The 18,657-nt window shown below is 38.3% G+C and overlaps 2 protein-coding genes across 4 annotated transcripts; both read left to right on the top strand.

Moving 5' to 3' along the window:
- The first annotated feature begins 703 nt into the window (after window positions 1-703).
- On the top strand, window positions 704-7,652 carry kncn (kinocilin). The gene is made up of 5 exons (XM_087811976.1): window positions 704-918; window positions 5,582-5,650; window positions 5,719-5,790; window positions 6,277-6,364; window positions 7,559-7,652. Exons 1-5 carry the CDS (start codon window positions 771-773, stop codon window positions 7,617-7,619), a joined length of 438 nt encoding a protein of 145 aa, XP_087668102.1. The 5' UTR covers window positions 704-770; the 3' UTR covers window positions 7,620-7,652.
- Window positions 7,653-10,949: 3,297 nt separating this feature from the next.
- On the top strand, window positions 10,950-16,228 carry tmem275a (transmembrane protein 275a). Of its 3 annotated transcripts, none has more exons than XM_087811850.1 (2): window positions 10,950-11,935; window positions 13,035-16,228. In XM_087811850.1, exon 2 carries the CDS (start codon window positions 13,080-13,082, stop codon window positions 13,659-13,661), a length of 582 nt encoding a protein of 193 aa, XP_087667976.1. In that variant the 5' UTR covers window positions 10,950-11,935; window positions 13,035-13,079; the 3' UTR covers window positions 13,662-16,228. The 3 variants fall into 3 exon arrangements, with proteins under 3 accessions (XP_087667976.1, XP_087667975.1, XP_087667974.1); XM_087811849.1 differs by having other exon boundaries at window positions 10,950-11,253; window positions 11,825-16,228; XM_087811848.1 differs by having other exon boundaries at window positions 10,950-11,253.
- The last annotated feature ends 2,429 nt before the right edge of the window (window positions 16,229-18,657 follow it).

Below are 18,657 nucleotides of genomic sequence, written 5' to 3' on the forward strand. Positions count from 1 at the left end.
AACTGAGCTCCAGTCGCTACACTAAAATGAACAAACATTTTTGTCCATAACTCTAAAAAGGAACAGATTACTCTAAAATCAATGTCAACATTGACCACCGGAAAGGAGAATCTTCCTCGTCTTCCGGTATTTTCCAAAGCTTCACCGCCAACATTCAACCGCGGTTGATTCTGAACTTCCATGTGTTCATTTCCACAAGCGTTCATCCCTATAAGCTGCGTCCGGAAGTTTCCTCCCATTACCTATTTATTTTACAGCTCCGCAACTTCATAATTTGTTACCCTACTTAGTCGTAATCCTTTCATCCCTCTTCCCCCCTCTGTTGCCATGGATATTTCATCCCTATGGCAACTACAGGCCCTTTGTGGATGGCCTCGGGCCTTCACCAGAGAATTTGCTCAATCTTTCATTAAATATTCCTCCACAAGCCGAGCACACAAACGTGTCATAAAGCGATGTAACGCGTCTTCACTGCTGCTTCCTGTTGATCTTTAGTGTTATAGCCGAAAGAACCGGCACCCTTGGCATTTGCCGGATACGCGATACGGCCCCGGCTGCCAGTGAAAGGGCTGTGATCAGATTTGTAGCATGTGTCACCGTCATCGGAGTCGCTCGCTCGCTCTTTTTCCCTGGCAAAGGAAACCGGAGCCGAGTCCTGAAAGATGCATGAGGCGTCTTAAAGTAAGAGGGAGAGGGAGAAAGTTTTTTGAAGGATGGCGAAAGGGTTGAGCGTTCGCCGGGGCCGACCCGAACCCGTACACGTCTGCTGAATGAACGCGGTCAGTGTGGGGGAGTACCACGGGCTGCGGGTGGGCTCCGCCCTGCTCAGCATCGTGGCGGGCTGCATCATTATCGGGGTGTCCAGGGAGTGCGACGCTGATGCTGTGGGCGGCATCTTCCTCGGAGCGGGTGGCCTCGGTGAGTATCACGAAGTGTCACTCTGGTTTTCACTACTTCCACAGCTCCGTCCAAAATAAGATCTTACTTGACAGACACATTTGAAAACAATCCAAATTAAGCCACAAACTTTAGCAGATATTTTCTGATTTGCAAATGAGCTACACAGTTAAGAACCACATTACAGTTCTGCAAATGAGACACAGTTAAGCACATAATTAAAGATTTTTTTAAATGAGCTACACAATTGAGTGAAGATTTGCAAAAGATTTGCGAAGATTTTCATTTGAGCGCCAAATTACAGATTTACAAATGCGCTTCACATCTGAGCAATGAATTACAGATTTACAAATGCGCTTCACATCTGAGCAATGAATTACAGATTTACAAATGTGCTTCACATTTGAGCACTGAATTACAGATTTACAAATGTGCTTCACATTTGAGCACTGAATTACAGATTTACAAATGTGCTTCACATTTGAGCACTGAATTACAGGTTTACAAATGCGCGTCACATTTGAGCACTGCATTACAGGTTTACAAATGCGCGTCACATTTGAGCCCTGAATTACAGGTTTACAAATGCGCGTCACATTTGAGCACTAAATTACAGATTTACAAATGCGCTTCACATTTGAGCACTAAATTACAGATTTACAAATGCGCGTCACATTTGAGCACTAAATTACAGATTTACAAATGCGCTTCACATTTGAGCACTGAATCACAGATTTACAAATGCGCGTCACATTTGAGCCCTGAATTACAGATTTACGAATGAGCTTCCCATTTGAGCACTGAATTACAGATTTACAAATGCGCTTCACATTTTAGCACTGAATTACAGATTTACGAATGAGCTTCCCATTTGAGCCCTGAATTACAGATTTACAAATGCGCTTCAAATTTGAGCACTAAATTACAGATTTACAAATGCGCGTCACATTTGAGCACCGAATTACAGATTTACAAATGCGCTTCACATTTGAGCACTGTATTCGGATTTACAAACAGGCTTCACATTTGAGCACTGAATTACAGATTTACAAATGCGCTTTACATTTGAGCACCGAATTACAGATTTACAAATGCGCTTCACATTTGAGCACCGAATTACAGGTTTACAAATGAGCTTCACATTTGAGCACCGAATTACAGATTTACAAATGCGCTTCACATTTGAGCACTGAATTAGAGATTTACAAATGAGCTTTACATTTGAGCACTGAACTACAGATTTACAAATGTGCTTCACATTTGGGTACCGAATTACAGATTTACAAATGAGCTTCACATTTGAGTACTGAACTACAGATTTACAAATGTGCTTCACATTTGAGTACTGAACTACAGATTTACAAATGTGCTTCACATTTGAGCACTGAATTACAGATTTACAAATGTGCTTCACATTTGGGTACCGAATTACAGATTTACAAATGAGCTTCACATTTGAGCACTGAACTACAGATTTACAAATGTGCTTCACATTTTGGTACCGAATTACAGATTTACAAATGAGCTTCACATTTGAGCACTGAACTACAGATTTACAAATGTGCTTCACATTTTGGTACCGAATTACAGATTTACAAATGAGCTTCACATTTGAGTACTGAATTACAGATTTACAAATGAGCTTCACATTTGAGCACTGAATTACAGATTTACAAATGAGCTTCACATTTGAGCACTGAATTACAGATTTACAAATACGCTTCACATTTGAGCACTGAATTACAGATTTACAAATGAGCTTCACATTTGAGCACTGAATTACAGATTTACAAATGCGCTTCACATTTGAGCACTGAATTACAGGTTTGTTAATGACCTCCACATTGAATTAAAAAGCGAACAAATTAAGTTACACATTTTTTTTTTTTTTTACGCATTTGCAAAGCTTTCGTAGCCACAACAACAGCCCCCTAAAAACACTGAATATTAAAATAACAGGTCCCTCGACTCAAGTCGTGACATGCAGAGCTTATATTGACCAATGTTGGAAACATAGCACTTCATAATGAGAAGGAACAGATCACCGGGGGGTTCATGATCTCTGTGGCTTGTTCTTGGATCATATGATACAAGCGTGTAACCGGACTCCTCTCATATCACCACCAGGATGAATAGACTCTTCAATACTTTCATTTATCATGTTTTCCAGAGAGGAATCCTTGTCTTTTCTCCCCCCTTTTTTTTCCCCAGTCTATTCCCATATGTGTGATCGGCAGCTTTTGAGTCCAGTGCGAACTCACAGGACAGTTCCAGTGACACGGCGACATGTTTGGGGGACATATTGATGCCTCCTCTGACTAATGATCATGAACAGAGTGTTCTCTGCAGAATGTTTTCACTCCTCCAGCGCTTTCACGACGTTAAAAAACACAAACGTGCATCACGGCCGCCCTCTGGACTCGCCGGGCTTCAACAGACACTCTTTTCACTCGTCACGACCCAAGAGTCGGTACCGAGTCGCAAAACTCGTAAACTTTGTTTAAACTTTATAGTTTAACAATCTTTAGTTAATATAGGTTTGATGACACGGCGAACATTGTAGCTACACTTGCTTGAATAGCAGCGGAAAAAAAATGGCGAGACGACGAAAAATGATTAGCGTCATTTAGCATAGCTAGCTTAAGATGACGAAAACATGTTTCTTGAGATGCAGAATTATTCCGATTTTTGATATCCAATAGTGCATGCTTTTTTTTTTTTAGAAAGAAATGACAGTTCTGTCTTCTGTTTTCACTCAAAACTAAAAGGTAACTAGCTAACCGCTAAAAGCTAAAAGCGGAATTCCTTTAATTAATCAAAATCATAAAACATTTATTGTTTATTATTTATAGGAAATAAAAATGTTATAATACGAGTGAAATAAAAAGAGATTTATAAAATAAAATGAAACAAATTTAAATAAAATAAGAGACATCCGACCTGATAATTGGGGTTTTCTAAAACAAAACAATATGTTCGTGTCAAATTTTCAATGTGAACTTGCGAGTTTTTAGGGGTTTAAGTAAAAATCAATGAGCTTTTCGTAATGGGAATTTTTCCAAAATTGGTAATTTTTATGCAATGTTTTTTTTTAGAAAGAAATGACAGTTCTGTCTTCTGTTTTTCACACAAAACTAAAAGGTAACTAGCTAACCGCTAAAAGCTAAAAGTGGCAGTACGTCCGGAATTCCTTTTTTTATCGGAATCAAAATCATAAAACATTTATTATTTGGGAATTTATTGTTATTGCAGTTACAGGAAATAAATAATACGAGTGAATTAAGAAGAGACTCGTAAAATAAAATGAAACCAATTTAAATAAAATAAGAGACATTTGACCTGATAATTTGGGTTTTCTAAAACAAAACAATAAGAATGTTTGTGTCATTCTTTCAATGTGAACTTGCCAGTTTTTAGGGGTTTAATTAACAGTGAATGAGCTTTTCGTAATGGGATTTTTTCCAAAATTGTTTATTTTTATGCAATGTTTTTTTAAGAAATAATCGACAGTTCTGTCTTCTGTTTTTCATTCAAAACTAAAAGGTAACTAGCTAACCGCTAAAAGCTAAAAGTGGCAGTACGTCCGGAATTCCTTTTTTTTTATCAGAATCAAAATCATAAAACATTTATTGTTTGAGAATTTATTGTTGTGGCATTTACAGGAAATAAAAATGTAATAATACGAGTGAAATAAAAAGAGACTTGTAAAATAAAATGAAACAAATTTAAATAAAATAAGAGACATTTGATGTTATAATTTGGGTTTTCTAAAACAAAACAATAAGAATGTTTGTGTCAAATTTTCAATGTGAGCTTGCGAGTTGTTAGGGGTTTAATTAGCTTTTCGTAATGAGCATTTTTCCACGATTTGTTATTTTGATGCGACGTTATTTTTTTTTTAGAAAGAAATGACAGTTGTGTCTTCTGTTTTTCACTCATAACTAAAAGGTAACTAGCTAACCGCTAAAAGCTAAAAGTGGCAGTACGCTCGGAATTCCTTTTTTTTATCGGAATCAAAATCATAAAACATTTATTGTTTGGGAATTTATTGTTGTGGCATTAACAGGAAATAAAAATGTAATAATACTAGTGAAATAAAATGAAACAAATTTCAATAATTTCAATAAAATAAGAGACATTTGACCTGATAATTGGGGTTTTCTAAAACAAAACAATAAGAATGTTCGTGTCAAATTTTCAATGTGAACTTACGAGTTTTTAGGGGTTTAATTAACAGTCAATGAGCTTTTCGTAATGAGCATTTTTCGACGTAGTTTCTTGCTTCAGAATGTCCAGTTGTTGTTTCACTTTCACTGTCTGTCGGGCTCATTTAACTGACCTCTGAGTTTCCCTCAAGCAATTTATCCCCTGATGAGGCAGGACCAAATAGAAACCATCTGTTTTTGTTGCTAAAAGCAGGCAAAGAGCCGAACGCCGAAAAGATTTGTGTGTGCTGAGTGCAAACCGTCTGCTCGCCCTAAAACCTTTTTTTCGACAAAAGTTATTCTGAGACAACGGTGCCTCTTGTGTCCATTTCATGAACCCTTGGAAATATGAGTGTCAAAAATGGATGTTTAAAAAAAAGTAGACTCAAAGATGGAATCATGTGATAATGAGGCAAAATTTGGCCGACAAAGAGCATCTGTTGCATCATCCACTTGTGCTTTCTTGACCCACTTTCCAGGCCTGCTCATATCGATCTACCCGTTCATCAAGGCGTGGCTCAACATCAACCATATCCTGCCCTCTTTTGGTGAGAATGACACACGTTCACCTTTTTTTAAAAAAAATCTTAATTTTTATACGGTTTTGTATCTACAGGAAACTTTCGAGTTCACCCGACATCTGTCAATCCTGCTGCTGAACAACCAGTGGACGCCCTGAAGAGGGAAGGTGGGTTTAAAAAATAAAGGTTTTTACCATAAAAAAAAAGAATAAAAAGGATATTACATGATTGTCCTTCTTCAAAAATTCTGAATTAATGAAGTTTAGTGGTGGATTCTATATTGGCTGATGATCCATTTGTATCCAGGAAGGTGTTGAAGGATTCATCACTGACTTGTCTATTCTTTCTGTTTAGAACTACCCAAAAACAAACAAACCATTCATATCAATCAAATAAATCGACTTGCAATGAGTAAGTCAGTAAAATAAATCAGTAGTTAATTCAAAACTGTTTAAGGGTTGCTAGTTAACATTGGTATAAGGTCTTAACTCTTCATAACGCTGTTATTTTTATAATCCATGGTGTTCCAGTTTCAGGATTTGGTGCTTTCACCTAAAAGTCAACGGATTTCCTTTTATTTTCGTCTGAACTCTCGAGTGCTTTAATTATTAAACATTGAGTTTTGTCGTTGCTGACGCTAACGGTCTCTGCAGGAACTCAGCTGAACCTAGAACGTTCCAAGAGTCGAATGGGAACCTTTGCCGACGGCTCCGCCATGTGTGACCCCAACGCCGACGAAGGGTGACATTAGGGTTTTAATCTATTATGATAAGACTAAGAAGTACTCCTGAGTACACTCACTAGGAAGCTAGCTAGAATGCTACACGCTCTTTGTATTCTGGTACAGTGGCAGATGATTCATTCTACATGTATTACCCTTTAAAAAAAGATAAAGATAAGCGTTACGGGGTGGCACATGTCACCCACAGAATAAATGAACCTAGAACTCGCATTGGCTAGCTAAGCTAGCAAGAGTACCAATCCTTGTAGTGGAAATATAAAGCTAAGCTGGCCCTACTCAGTCTTATTTTAGTTTCCAATTAGTCTAATATGTTTCTTATATGTTTCTCCTAAAATTCACTCGGAGAAATAAGCGAGACCGAATAATAAGAAGGAGTCATACCTGAGACTTAAGGGAGATGCCTTGCTAATCTCAATTCAGGGTTTTTAATGGCTCCTTCATTTCTCATTTGAAAAATAAAATGGAGATACAAACACTGGAGATTCATTTGCTCTGTCTGAGTTCAATGAAACATTTTTGAGATCTCTTTTTGAATTTTCTTTCCCTGGGGGTATCTAACTACCGAAACTAGTAAACAATTCATATCAAATGACTTGCTTGAGACCTTGGCTTCTTGGTTTCAGTAGCTGTATAATGGCTATATATCCTCAATATATACTTGATACTATAGTTTTCATTAGAAAATAAATATTAAGTAAGTAAGTAAGTAATTTTTATTTGTATAGCGCTTTTCTAGACCAGGGTCACAAAGCGCTTAAACAATTAAAACAATATTCAATAAAGTATATACTTTAAAGGTCAAGATAAAACTGATAACACAACAGGAGTTCCAGAAAATCAAGGAAAAGCCTGAACAAATAAGAATGTCTTAGGATGTTTCTTGAAGGAGTCAGTAGATCCATCAAGCGCAAAGAGAGAGGAAGATCGTTCCAAAGCTTATATTAATAAAAAAAATACTGGATGTCTGAGGGTATATTCCTTTTAAACTTTACTTGAATTAACAGTTTTTAACCTTTTTAAACACATTTTTAGTTTACATATTTAGGAGCTCACTAAAAGCGTTGGATCCCCAATTGAATCTTTTAATCTCTTCAACACATAAACCTGTGCTTTATCTCGGTAAAAAACAGCATTTAGTGAGATTAAACAAATTGTTTTTACTACATTTCAACCAGTCTTCGCTCTCGTTGCAGTACGTCGGCCGGCATGCCGGACGTGTTGACGCGGAGGAAAAACGAGGGCGTCCCCATGTGAAAGATATCGATCAGATTCGTTCTATCTCTGCTGTTCAGGCTGCATCCAGTGTTTGACTGTAATAAACGTCGGATGATTTAAAAAAAAAAACCCTCTGGCGTCTAATGGCGGTTGTTAAAGAAGGGATGACGATACTTCCCGTCACGACGAGACGCAAATTAAACCCAGTGGTGCTTCTTCTTCTCAGCAGCTCCTCATCATCATCATTGTTCTCAGTTTCAGATTAAAAAACGATTACACCTGTTATGTGATCGTGGCTCAGGTTCCCCTGGCTCGCTGTTAAACAAACGACGCTCACACATCCATCAGAGCGAACACAGGCTTCTGAGCGCAGACACACAACACATTAATATTCAGGACAGCAGCGGGGGGATGACTGCTGCATGGACAGCGGCTGGCAGGGATGCGTGAACGCCGTGCTCCGACCAAAAGGGCTTCCTGCGGCGAGGTTGAACAATGCCGCGGCGTGTTGACGCATCTCGGGAGATGGATCGCCCTCGTCGTGGCCTTCATGACAACAAGCAGGTTTTGGTTGCCAGGCTTTCGGAAAACCGTGAGGTGGGCGACAGGAAGTCGAACATGACCCCCCCGCCCCCGTCTGATGGCGGCGGGAGCTTGCGATGAACCAACCGACACTACCCCTTAAAATACCTGAGCCAGATACAAAACGGCCATTTTGACCTTCCACTAACTTTCGACCCTCCCCCAAGCGGATTGACCTACTTTTGTTAGATGCCACTTGAAAGACGTCTGGAAGTCTTTTCGGTCCTGAAAACATTATGATGCCAGTAGCGCAACAAAGTGTCGACGAAGAGTTAGGATTATTTTAAGAGTATTCCAAACCTTTTCTGGAGTTATAGGCAAACATGTATGTCCACTGTCTACAATGGGAGCTCGATATTTAGTGTCTGTGTAGCATGTTAACCTTTTAGCCTAAAAAGCTAAAAAGCTACTTGCTAATGCTCACCATTTTTACGAACAATTCCTCTTGTCTAGTGCTGTGTCTCAAATCGCATACTTGCGTACTCAAAGTGAGTATTTTTTAGTGCATAAATGCGTCTCAATTCATAGTATGCGAAATTTAGTGCGCCATGCACACTAAATTGGCGTACTAAAACGCCCACAAAACTGAGTATGGTTCGATGGACATTATCTACCCTAACGGCTGCCATCTTAGTGACGTTTTAAACGGAAGTCACGTCATATATATATCCATATATATGCATATACTTACAGGTACATTTTCATCAGCACTAGGAGGATGAGACGTCTTCGGTGCTGATACCAGCTTAAATATCTGGCGAATATTTTGATTCTCATATTTTTTCTTTATTTCTTCTTCCAAACTTGCAAAATGTGCTGCCAGAAGGTGTCGATAGCGTTCCAACAGTTGGTTGCAACATCGTTAAATAGTAGTAGAAGAAGAAGCTGTCACGTCATTTCCTGTTAGTGTGTAGCGACAGTGTTTGATTAGAGACATACTCTGTGGAGAATTTGCGTACTAGTTAGTATTTACACTATCCTGATGCATACTAACTACTAGTATACTAAGAGAAGTATGCGTTTTGAGACATAGCATAGGTGTCACAACCAGAGGGGCGTTACAGACGAACACCAGGGAGGTATTTAAAAGTTTTAAAGCGTGTCTTTTTGGACGAAGACAACTGAGCACCGGTTGCTACATTAAAATAAACAAACATTTTTGTCTACAATTCCAAAAAAGACACACATTAGTCGACATGAGGGTGAGTAGAAAATGTTATCATTGAAACAAAAGCTTCTCTAACAGTCTAACCTTCTCTTAGATCAACTATCAGTTGTCTTTATCTATTCCACCCTGCCTGCACTCTCTTCTTCACCTACCTTTTAGGTTGTGGATCCAGCCTCCTGACAGCTAACTTACCCTTCTATTTTCAAAAATGTCCTTGGCAACACTAGCTCTTTCCTGAAATATGGCCTTGTTCCTGGTCGACAACGGACGTCGTACGCTTACATCCGCCGGGATACCCCAAAAAGGTCTGCTGGTCATCGGAACACTGAACCAAAAGGGTTACATCCATCGCCAAAACTGTATAGCTACTTTAATGTATCTACCGATGCACGATTGTCTTCGTCTTCATCCAAAAAGACAAACTTAAAAACATCAAAATACCTCCATATGTCTCGTCTGTAACGTCCATCTTGTAATGAAGCTTTGACACAAGGAATTGTTCTGAAACAAGGCTATATTTTATGCTCCCTTGTAGCAAAGGCTTAAAGGCTAACATGCTACACTGACAGGAAGTATGGGGTAAAAATATCGTGAGCACTTCCAGTCTACACTAGAAGCACTCGCGTAAAAAATAATGTGAAATTTTAATTTTAGGTGAACTATCACTTTTAATTGTATTTTGACTCTTAAAGATTTATCTTAATTATCTTTGAGTTTTTTTCCTTCCTCACCAAACAAATTCTGGGCAAATTCTGACACATTGTAAACACTGACATCTTCACAGGTCACCATATCAACATGAACTTTAATCCACGTTGATTTTGAGGCAACCATCCGAGGGGCCACAAAAAAATACTTGGCGGGCCGGATTTGGCCCCCAGGCCATGAGCTTAAGTTAGCAAATAAATGGTTAAATCTTTGCATTAAATCTACACAATTTCAGCCAATAATTCCGTCTTATTAGCTGTCATGTAAATGCCTTTCTCAGTGCTTAACCTACTCTTCAGGACAAGAGTTGAGGGACACCCTGGACAGGACACCATTCTATCAACAAAAAAATCAAACATATTTATTAAACGTAAATGAATAGTCAAATTACAATTATGATGACGATCCAAAACAGCAGTAAATGTAAGGATGTAGATCACACCATCTGAATTATTCATAAAGACCTGTTTATTTTTAAATAATTTGAATTATATCATCATTTATATTGTCGTCATATTTCTCTATAGTGTGTTTTTTTTCTTGTTTTAATGTACTTGTTGCTGGTTAAAAGTCATGTAAAATATGTATTGCGTATTAGATTTCCCCTCTTTATTAATAACATTTGTTTAAGGTTATTGAGGTTATTTTTCATTTTTAGTTTTTTTTTTTTCTCAAGTGAATGACTCGCCTCACACACACACACACACACACACACACACACACACACACACACACACACACACACACACACACACACACACACACACACACACACACACACACACACACACACACACACACACACACACACACACACAAGTGAAGGAAGGGAGGGAGGAAAGAGGGGAGGAAAAGGGGGGAGTCAGCGTCCAGAAGGATGCGGACACACCATGAAGAGATGCCACAGACGCTCCAGATGTTCCGTCTCCTCTCATCCCCGCGTGACATGTCGCGCGTCCACGCACCGTGTCGCGTCCGCGTCGTCTCCCCCAAGTGATCCTCCCCTCCCTCCCTCCCTCCCTCTCCTCCTCCTCCTCCCCCCCTTGCCTCACCGAACCGAGCCGCTGTCATGACTTCTTGTGCCCCCAGGAGCGAGTCCAGGACGAAAGCTGCTCCTCACGTGTCGCTCCTCCTGGTCCGGATCTAAGGTTCTGCGGGAAGATCCAGGGTCTGAAGATCCAGGGATGGGAACCCTCGAGCACGTCGACATCAGGGGTAAGACGAGTGTGGATTATGGGGGGGTGATGTTGCATGCTGTGGATGTCTCTCTTTCACTGGTTTGCGACACCATTTTATATCTTGATTTTTTACTGATATTAATCTCATGAAACACACACTTGTCTCTCGATGAACACGTTCAATCTTAAGCAGAATTGGCCCATTTTAAATCTCAATTCTACCGGATTCTATGACATTTTTTAAAAGCAGAAATTCTTTAATAAACTGTAAATAATACAGTTTTTAATAGGAAAATAATAAAGAAAAGTGTAAAAAAAAAGGAAAATTGTAAAACTCTTATAATAAACCAGAATAAATAAATGTATTGTACAATGTTGTATTTAAATAATAATTAAAAAAAGGGGTTACAGTCTATTAGAGAAGAATGATTTAAGCGACACATTATTACACGATCATTAATAGTTGAGAATAAATCCCACGTGATGTTTCCTGCAGCCATGAGCACCGAGGTCCACTTCCAGATCGCCTGTGAGTCTTGACATGAGTCACGACTGTGAGACCACTCGACATCTGTTTGTATATAAATCTAAAGCTCGTATCTTGGCAGGTCGGTGCCTGGGAGCCGGCGCCACAGGAGCCACAGGTTGTTTGGCAGCGTGAATAACCTCCGCACCTGAGGGGCCTGTTGAATGTGGGAGTGGAACGTATTTTTTTTTAGGTGGCTTACAAAAACAGAATTAAATTACCTGAAACATGTGACAGTACCTCACGTTTAAACACAGAAAGCAAAACCACAATTAAAAATCAAATTAAATGAAAATGTAAATCTTAACCTTTTGTAAACTTGATTCTTAAAAAGTGATGTTTGAAGGACATTTTGGAATAAATAGTAATAATAATAGTGATAATGAATAATAGATTTTGAATAAAGGAAGGAAAATAATTTACGATTCATATAAAAATAAGTTTAAAATTGAAGGTAAAATATAGGAAAATATGTATTATTATAATATTGTAAATAATATCTATACATTTTTTAAACGATAATATAACCATGCATTTATTTTATTATTCAATATGTTTTTAGGAAACATATTTGATCGCAATGAGCTCTATCAGACAGCAGGTGGCGGTAGTGGGGGAAAAAGTTATTTGAACAACTTCGAATATAGAACTAAAAAACAGCAACTATCGAATCCGAATAGTAGTCCAGAAAAACACCTACATTTGATAACATGTTTAATTTCCAAATAATTGCATTTAAAAAAAATGTATACTGTTCATTTCGCTAACAAAAGAGACCTCCTTGTCGTACGTGTTTTTAAAAATAAAATATATGGACGCGACACAATTTAAATGTTTATTTAGGGTTTAGATGTGCTGGAAAATAAAATCTCCTCCCCGGCCATATTATATTCTGTGATTTCTTTTAAGCTATAAAATATGATTTTTATGAAAAGCTTTCTTTAACTTAATATTTTAAAGGAAAGAAAATACTCCCACAAAAAATAAGAAAGGGGAAAACACATGTTATGGGGACGTCATGTGTAGAAATTAAGAATACAAAAATAAAAAAAACAAAGTTGTTAGTTAGCTATCAGACATCAGGGCCGCACTTTGCCAAGGTATACTTTAGGGGCTCTCACGGGTCCACAGGTCTGAAAGACTAGAAAGCACAGGGCGCTAACTCACTTATAATGAAGTCATCAATCATGGCTGCTCAGTTACACCAAACGAGGGGCTTCAAACCGCAGTTGAATTAGTTGCTGCGTTTCCGACTGGAATGTTTCCTCTGACCACTCTCGTGTTCCCCGCAGGACATTCATAACCATTGTGAACTCAACATATAAGTGACAAGCACGATGGTCATCACGGACAGAAACACTCCCGCCAAAAAGGAGGAGCCGCCGAAGAAGAAGAGAAGCTCTCGTCCTCATGGCTTCCCCTCGCCGGCGCTCTGCTGCGCTTGTGGTCTATGCATCATGCTGGCTGGACTCAACATCACCCTGGTGGGCGCCTTCGCCTTCAGCACGCTGGTGCCTTCTGCCAACCCCCCCATCATCATCGGACCCATCCTTCTCCTCGTGGCCTTCTCCTTCTTCGGGGCCTGTTGCGTCTGCAGCCGCCTCCCGCCTCCGCACAGCTCGCAGACGGGGGGCCGGGGAATGGGTCTAATGGGCCACGGTGGGCTGGCAGGAGGGGCGGCGTTCGAGATCGAGACCAGCGAGCACACGCTGCAGGACACCACGGCCGTGCAGCTCAGCCCGACGTCCTCGCCGGGATCCTCGCGGGCGTCCAGCCCGGAGAAAGAGGCCCCCGACGTGACGCTCCCGGGGGCCTGCAGGCTCTTCACCATGGAGACCAACGGACCCTCTTGCACGTACTCCACGGGCGCCGGAGGAGAGGTCAGGCTCAACCTGCCACGTGAGGAAGTGGTCACCTAGCAAGACAAACCCCCTCCAAAGGTGCCAAATTGGAGGGTCTACATGGAATATTTCCACCCCTTGGCCCTTGACACTCCTTTTTAAGGGGTAGAATTGGGACGCAGCCTTAGTGTTGCTATAATCCTGGTCAGACTGATTATTAGCATGCAAGAGGATCAGCACCCCACCCACTGTCTTGCCCCCCCCCAGACAAGGACGTCAATGTATAAAAGAGTCTCTCAAGGTCAGTCGGCAGTGATTGTAGAAAGGTCGTTAATGGACGACTTGAAGATGTCGTCGGTGACATGTGCCACGTTGAATGTTCCCCGCGCTGAACTTGTTTTGGGTGCATTAAATATTAAAGGTTGCAGAGGTCCCTGAGCAATATTCTCTTATCTAAGATGTGGTTCATATCAGAGCCCTTATTTTCATCCTCCCTGTGCCGAGCACTTCCTCCTTGTACAGGTTTGATTATTACGAGGGCACGACACACACAACTGAGATTTCATTACCAGAGAAAATATTAGATACTGGTGCCTTTTGTGTCCAATCGATGTAGTCAATGATGCTTTAAAAAAACATGTGAAGTGTTAAATCGAAGTATTGAGAGTCAATTAATTCCCATTTTATCATTCTTTCTACAAATATTTACATTTACACATATTTCACCTTATACCTTTGCACTTGATCCAAAATGTTATATTTGATATTTATGATTTATTCTTGTCACACTTACATGTTGCCTGGCTGCTACAAAGAGACTGTTTTCTCTAAGTGGCGTTATTGAAAACCTTGCCGGAAGAAAGGGGTTAAGCCTCCAGCTCAAAAACTATTTTATGTGAATAATTTATAATTTTTTTTAATGATAAGCCTAATTTCATGACTGCCTAACACATAAATAAGAACTTATTTAATTATTATTATAACTATTTTTCAACTGGAAGACATTTTAACTCAATGACTAGCTAAGCTAGTTTGACTTTTACGGGGTTTTGTAGATCGAGCCATATAACAAAATAAACACAAACACAAAAGACAATAACACAGCTATATGTTTTAAAAAAAACTGACAACAACCCATTATAAGGCAAAAATAATCCAATAATGCTAATGATAATGCAAATGAAGATGCTTATAATAAAGTTATCAAATTTTTTATTAAATAAACACATTTTTTTTGTTTATTTAATATATATTTATTTAGAAAACAGCATGATAGTATAAAGTGTAAACTCATCACTTAGATCACATGACCGCTAACCATACTAGCATAGAAATAAAAAGTATTTTTGATTTTATCATTTGCAAATAAAACAACGATTCAATTGTGACTTAAGCATAAACATCAGATAGTTTGTGGCTTTTTTTGTTTGTGTACTTTTAAAAATGAATCCTCCATCTTTAAAGCCGTGATTTCTTTCAGATGTTGACGTACGACGCTAATGCTAACAAGAGCATGAAATTCATTACGTTTGTTGAAAACGATTGACTTCAGATTAAACACAACTATACAGTTTTGGACCCACTTCCTACACAACCATGCTCTAATTGTGTAGTTGCTACGTGTTGTGTGTAAAGTAGCTAGCTAGCTCGGTTCTCTGTCCAGAAAGCTAGCTTTCGCGTTAGCCTTCTCATCTCTGTGTACACATCAAATATCACAACAGATATTTTATTGATGGAACAATACTATGACTACTTAGAAAATCATATGGATGGTGGGAGGAAACCAGAGTCCTCCCCAGGACGAAACCCATTGAACATTTCACATAAAGAACTTTTATTTGGGGAAAAACGTACGACAAGATTGACTATAAACTAGTGAAAAAGTCGCTACGCTAATCAATGATAATATCAGAAAGACAGATTGCTTTTACAAAAAACACATTTTAAAACCAACATTTAAACATCCCAGGAATGTATTGCATATTTATATCGATATTTTAACCATTTGTTTGCAGAATCTCACATCGATTCTGATCATATATCGACAAGATCATCTCTCAGAACAAGGGCTGATAGTTAAAGGACTGTTTCTTAAGATTCATTGAAAACGTTGGTAATTTGGTTCAAAAATATCTACTTATTTCGAGGGCTGAGTAAAAGTCGGTCATGTTACAAAGAAATCGAGACATAAATCACACTGAAACGATTTGTACCGAAATGTTTTGTCGTCCAAATGATGTCGTCCAGTCTACAGATTTGCCTAAAGAGACATTTCAAGTGATTTCCTGTGAACGTTGCCTTAGATTGACCTTCAGGATTCAACACATGAGGGCTATTTTACAGAACAGGAGATTTATTTAGTTAGAAAAAAAAAGTTTTGTTTGGAACTCTCTGTGTTTTTGTGGGTTTTTATTGCATGCCATAAGTACATGTTTAAAATGTAAAAAAAAAGAAAAAGAAAAAGGTCGGGAACTATCTTTCTCTTGTTTATGTTCACGTGTTGGTTTGCATGTGGAGATCACGTCACGTGTTGTTGTTGTTGTTGTTGACCATGTAAGTTCACTTCTGTAGCACTTGACAAATGTAGAAGAAAAACATATTTTGGCAAAAAAATATATAATTTGTCTATTTTACAACGAAAAAAATAAAAGTGAGATCTGAATCAGCTTCAGCTGTGTTGGTGGGAATGGATTCTTCTCATTCATTTATTTCAGAAGTTTTTCATGGAGACAATGTTGTCTGAAGAAAGTGAACTAAATTCAAAGGAATTTATCGAGAAGTAGAAGCAGAAAATTGTGTTTCAGGTAAAATAATTGCTTATTATACAAGTCTTATAATCAGAATAAACGAGTATTTCATAAAACATATTTTTTATACCTAAAAATATTTATGAAAAACCTAAAATGTAGATATATTAAAATGCTTTTGGTTAAAAAAAACATGAAAGAGAAATATAATTTTTTAGTTAAAAGTTTTAAATTAAACTTTAATAAAATATTTCTTTATATATATTCGAATAATTAAAAAAAGAAAAGAAAAAAGAATATATTTTTAAGTACATTTATTTTTTTAATTGACATATTTATGAAAAACGGGTTTTGTAAATATTATATAATGTTTTTGGTTCGACATAAATAAACAAAACATGAGAGAATTGAACAAGACATATTTATTTAAGAAGCAGAGAATTTAGTTTAACTTGGGGGAAAAAAAGGTAAAAATCTTGCTCAATATATAGTTAGTTTAAAATAAATATATAATCAAATGTATATTATTTACATAAATATATTCACGAACAACATTTAATGTACATTTATCATATAATAGTTTGACAACACATGTCTTGGCGTTGAAATAAAACGATAAAGGATATATATTTTTAAAAGAGGTTATTGTATTAAATTATATATCATATTATCAAAACTGATTATATATATTTCAGCCATTTTGTTAATGGAGGGTGAGCAGTACCAGGTTATATCTATTAGAGTAACGAGGAAGGGGCGTGGCCAACGACACTCATTTGTTTATTCGTTTTAGCTATAGCTTATTTCCCTCTTTGCATTAATAATAAAAAACAAGATTAAAACCGTGGAAAGCACTTTTGTAATCATAAAAAAAATGGTGACAGTGACCACAGGTTAAACGTTTTTAAAAGAAGAATCAAACATGGAGGAACCAAGTTTCATCACCAAAGATCGACTGGTCAAGAAAAAACGTAGTGAAGGTAAGAACTGTAAGATACTAACTAATCATACGTGTACAATTATTTACTCGAAAGATGAAAAGCGTTTGGAAAAATGACGACACTTGAATTATTGATGATGGAAAAATATGACCAATCACTGAAAAAGTCAGCAAAAAGTTTTTGGCGTTCCCGTAAAGCACCGCTGAGTGGCGCTGTAGTCACACTCTACAACTTGCTGCAGCGTTACATAAATAAAAAGTGAGTGCAGTTCCAAGTCTTACCGGTGGGTGTCAGCAGATCTTTAAAAAGAAAGAGAGCAGAGCACTTCAAATGGAACATGTTGTGCCAAAGATGTTTGATTCCATCAGTGTCGAAGCATCTGATCGTATGTTGGGATCATTTATCTATCAATCTAAATATCAAAGATTTCAAGACTTGATTTCCAAAAGTGAATCATCATCCTCCTCATGATTTGCGCTGAAGCATCACGAAGGATCCCGCGAAGCTGAAGGCGCAGAAAGTGGATGTCCTAGTTTCGGGGGCAGCTCAGACAGGCATGAACCGGCTTTTCATTTGCACTGTTGGCCATCTGAGGAAAGTCTGATGCTTTTGCAAGTTTTGTTGCAGTGATGACGTCGTTTTTTAAGTACATTTTGAGTGGGTTTGAAGGCGAATGAATGCATACATCATCCTGTGTCATCCACTGACCCCCATCTTCTTTATGATGCATGACTTTTGAACCAGGCTCTCGATGTTCTCCTCGAGTCGTCATAAAACACGCAACCTTCGACCATTTACTGTCCAGAAGACGGTTTCAGGTGCGACGATGCGTCGTCATGCAACGACCACAATGTGCACATGAGGGAAGTCCACTTTTATGGACTTGTTAACTTGAATTGCTCTGGGTCACGGCGATCTTGCACGCTAAGCAAAATGACGCAACGTACCAATTAGAGGTCTTTAAAGTTTGCAACGTCTCTGTCGTTGTGTTTAGTTTCTATCTATTAATTTCTGCTCATGAAGGCTTGAGATCAGAGTTTCCGCCAACAAACAAGCAAGTCCTGGGGGCCAAATGTGGCCATCTGCCATTCATATACTCGGCCATTACTAGACTTTGAAAACCTGTTGTGTAATATTGATCAGTCAAAGTCCCTTAGCCAAAAAAAAGCTTGAAATTACCAAAAAAAAGTACCAGTTTTGTTGCAATATTGTCAAACTCGATCAAACATATTCATCTCAGAGTTTGTGCTTCTTTCAATTTCCTTTCCTTTGACCTCAGATTTACTCTTATTGAAAGTCTCTGTACAATTGTTGACGTCCATTATGTCTCTCCTTATCTTATCTTAAACACTGTCTTTAAATTATACCGCATCAACATGAACATTT

The sequence above is a fragment of the Callionymus lyra genome, chromosome 16 (genome assembly GCF_982586985.1).
Source record: "Callionymus lyra chromosome 16, fCalLyr1.hap1.1, whole genome shotgun sequence".
NCBI lineage: Eukaryota > Metazoa > Chordata > Actinopteri > Syngnathiformes > Callionymidae > Callionymus > Callionymus lyra.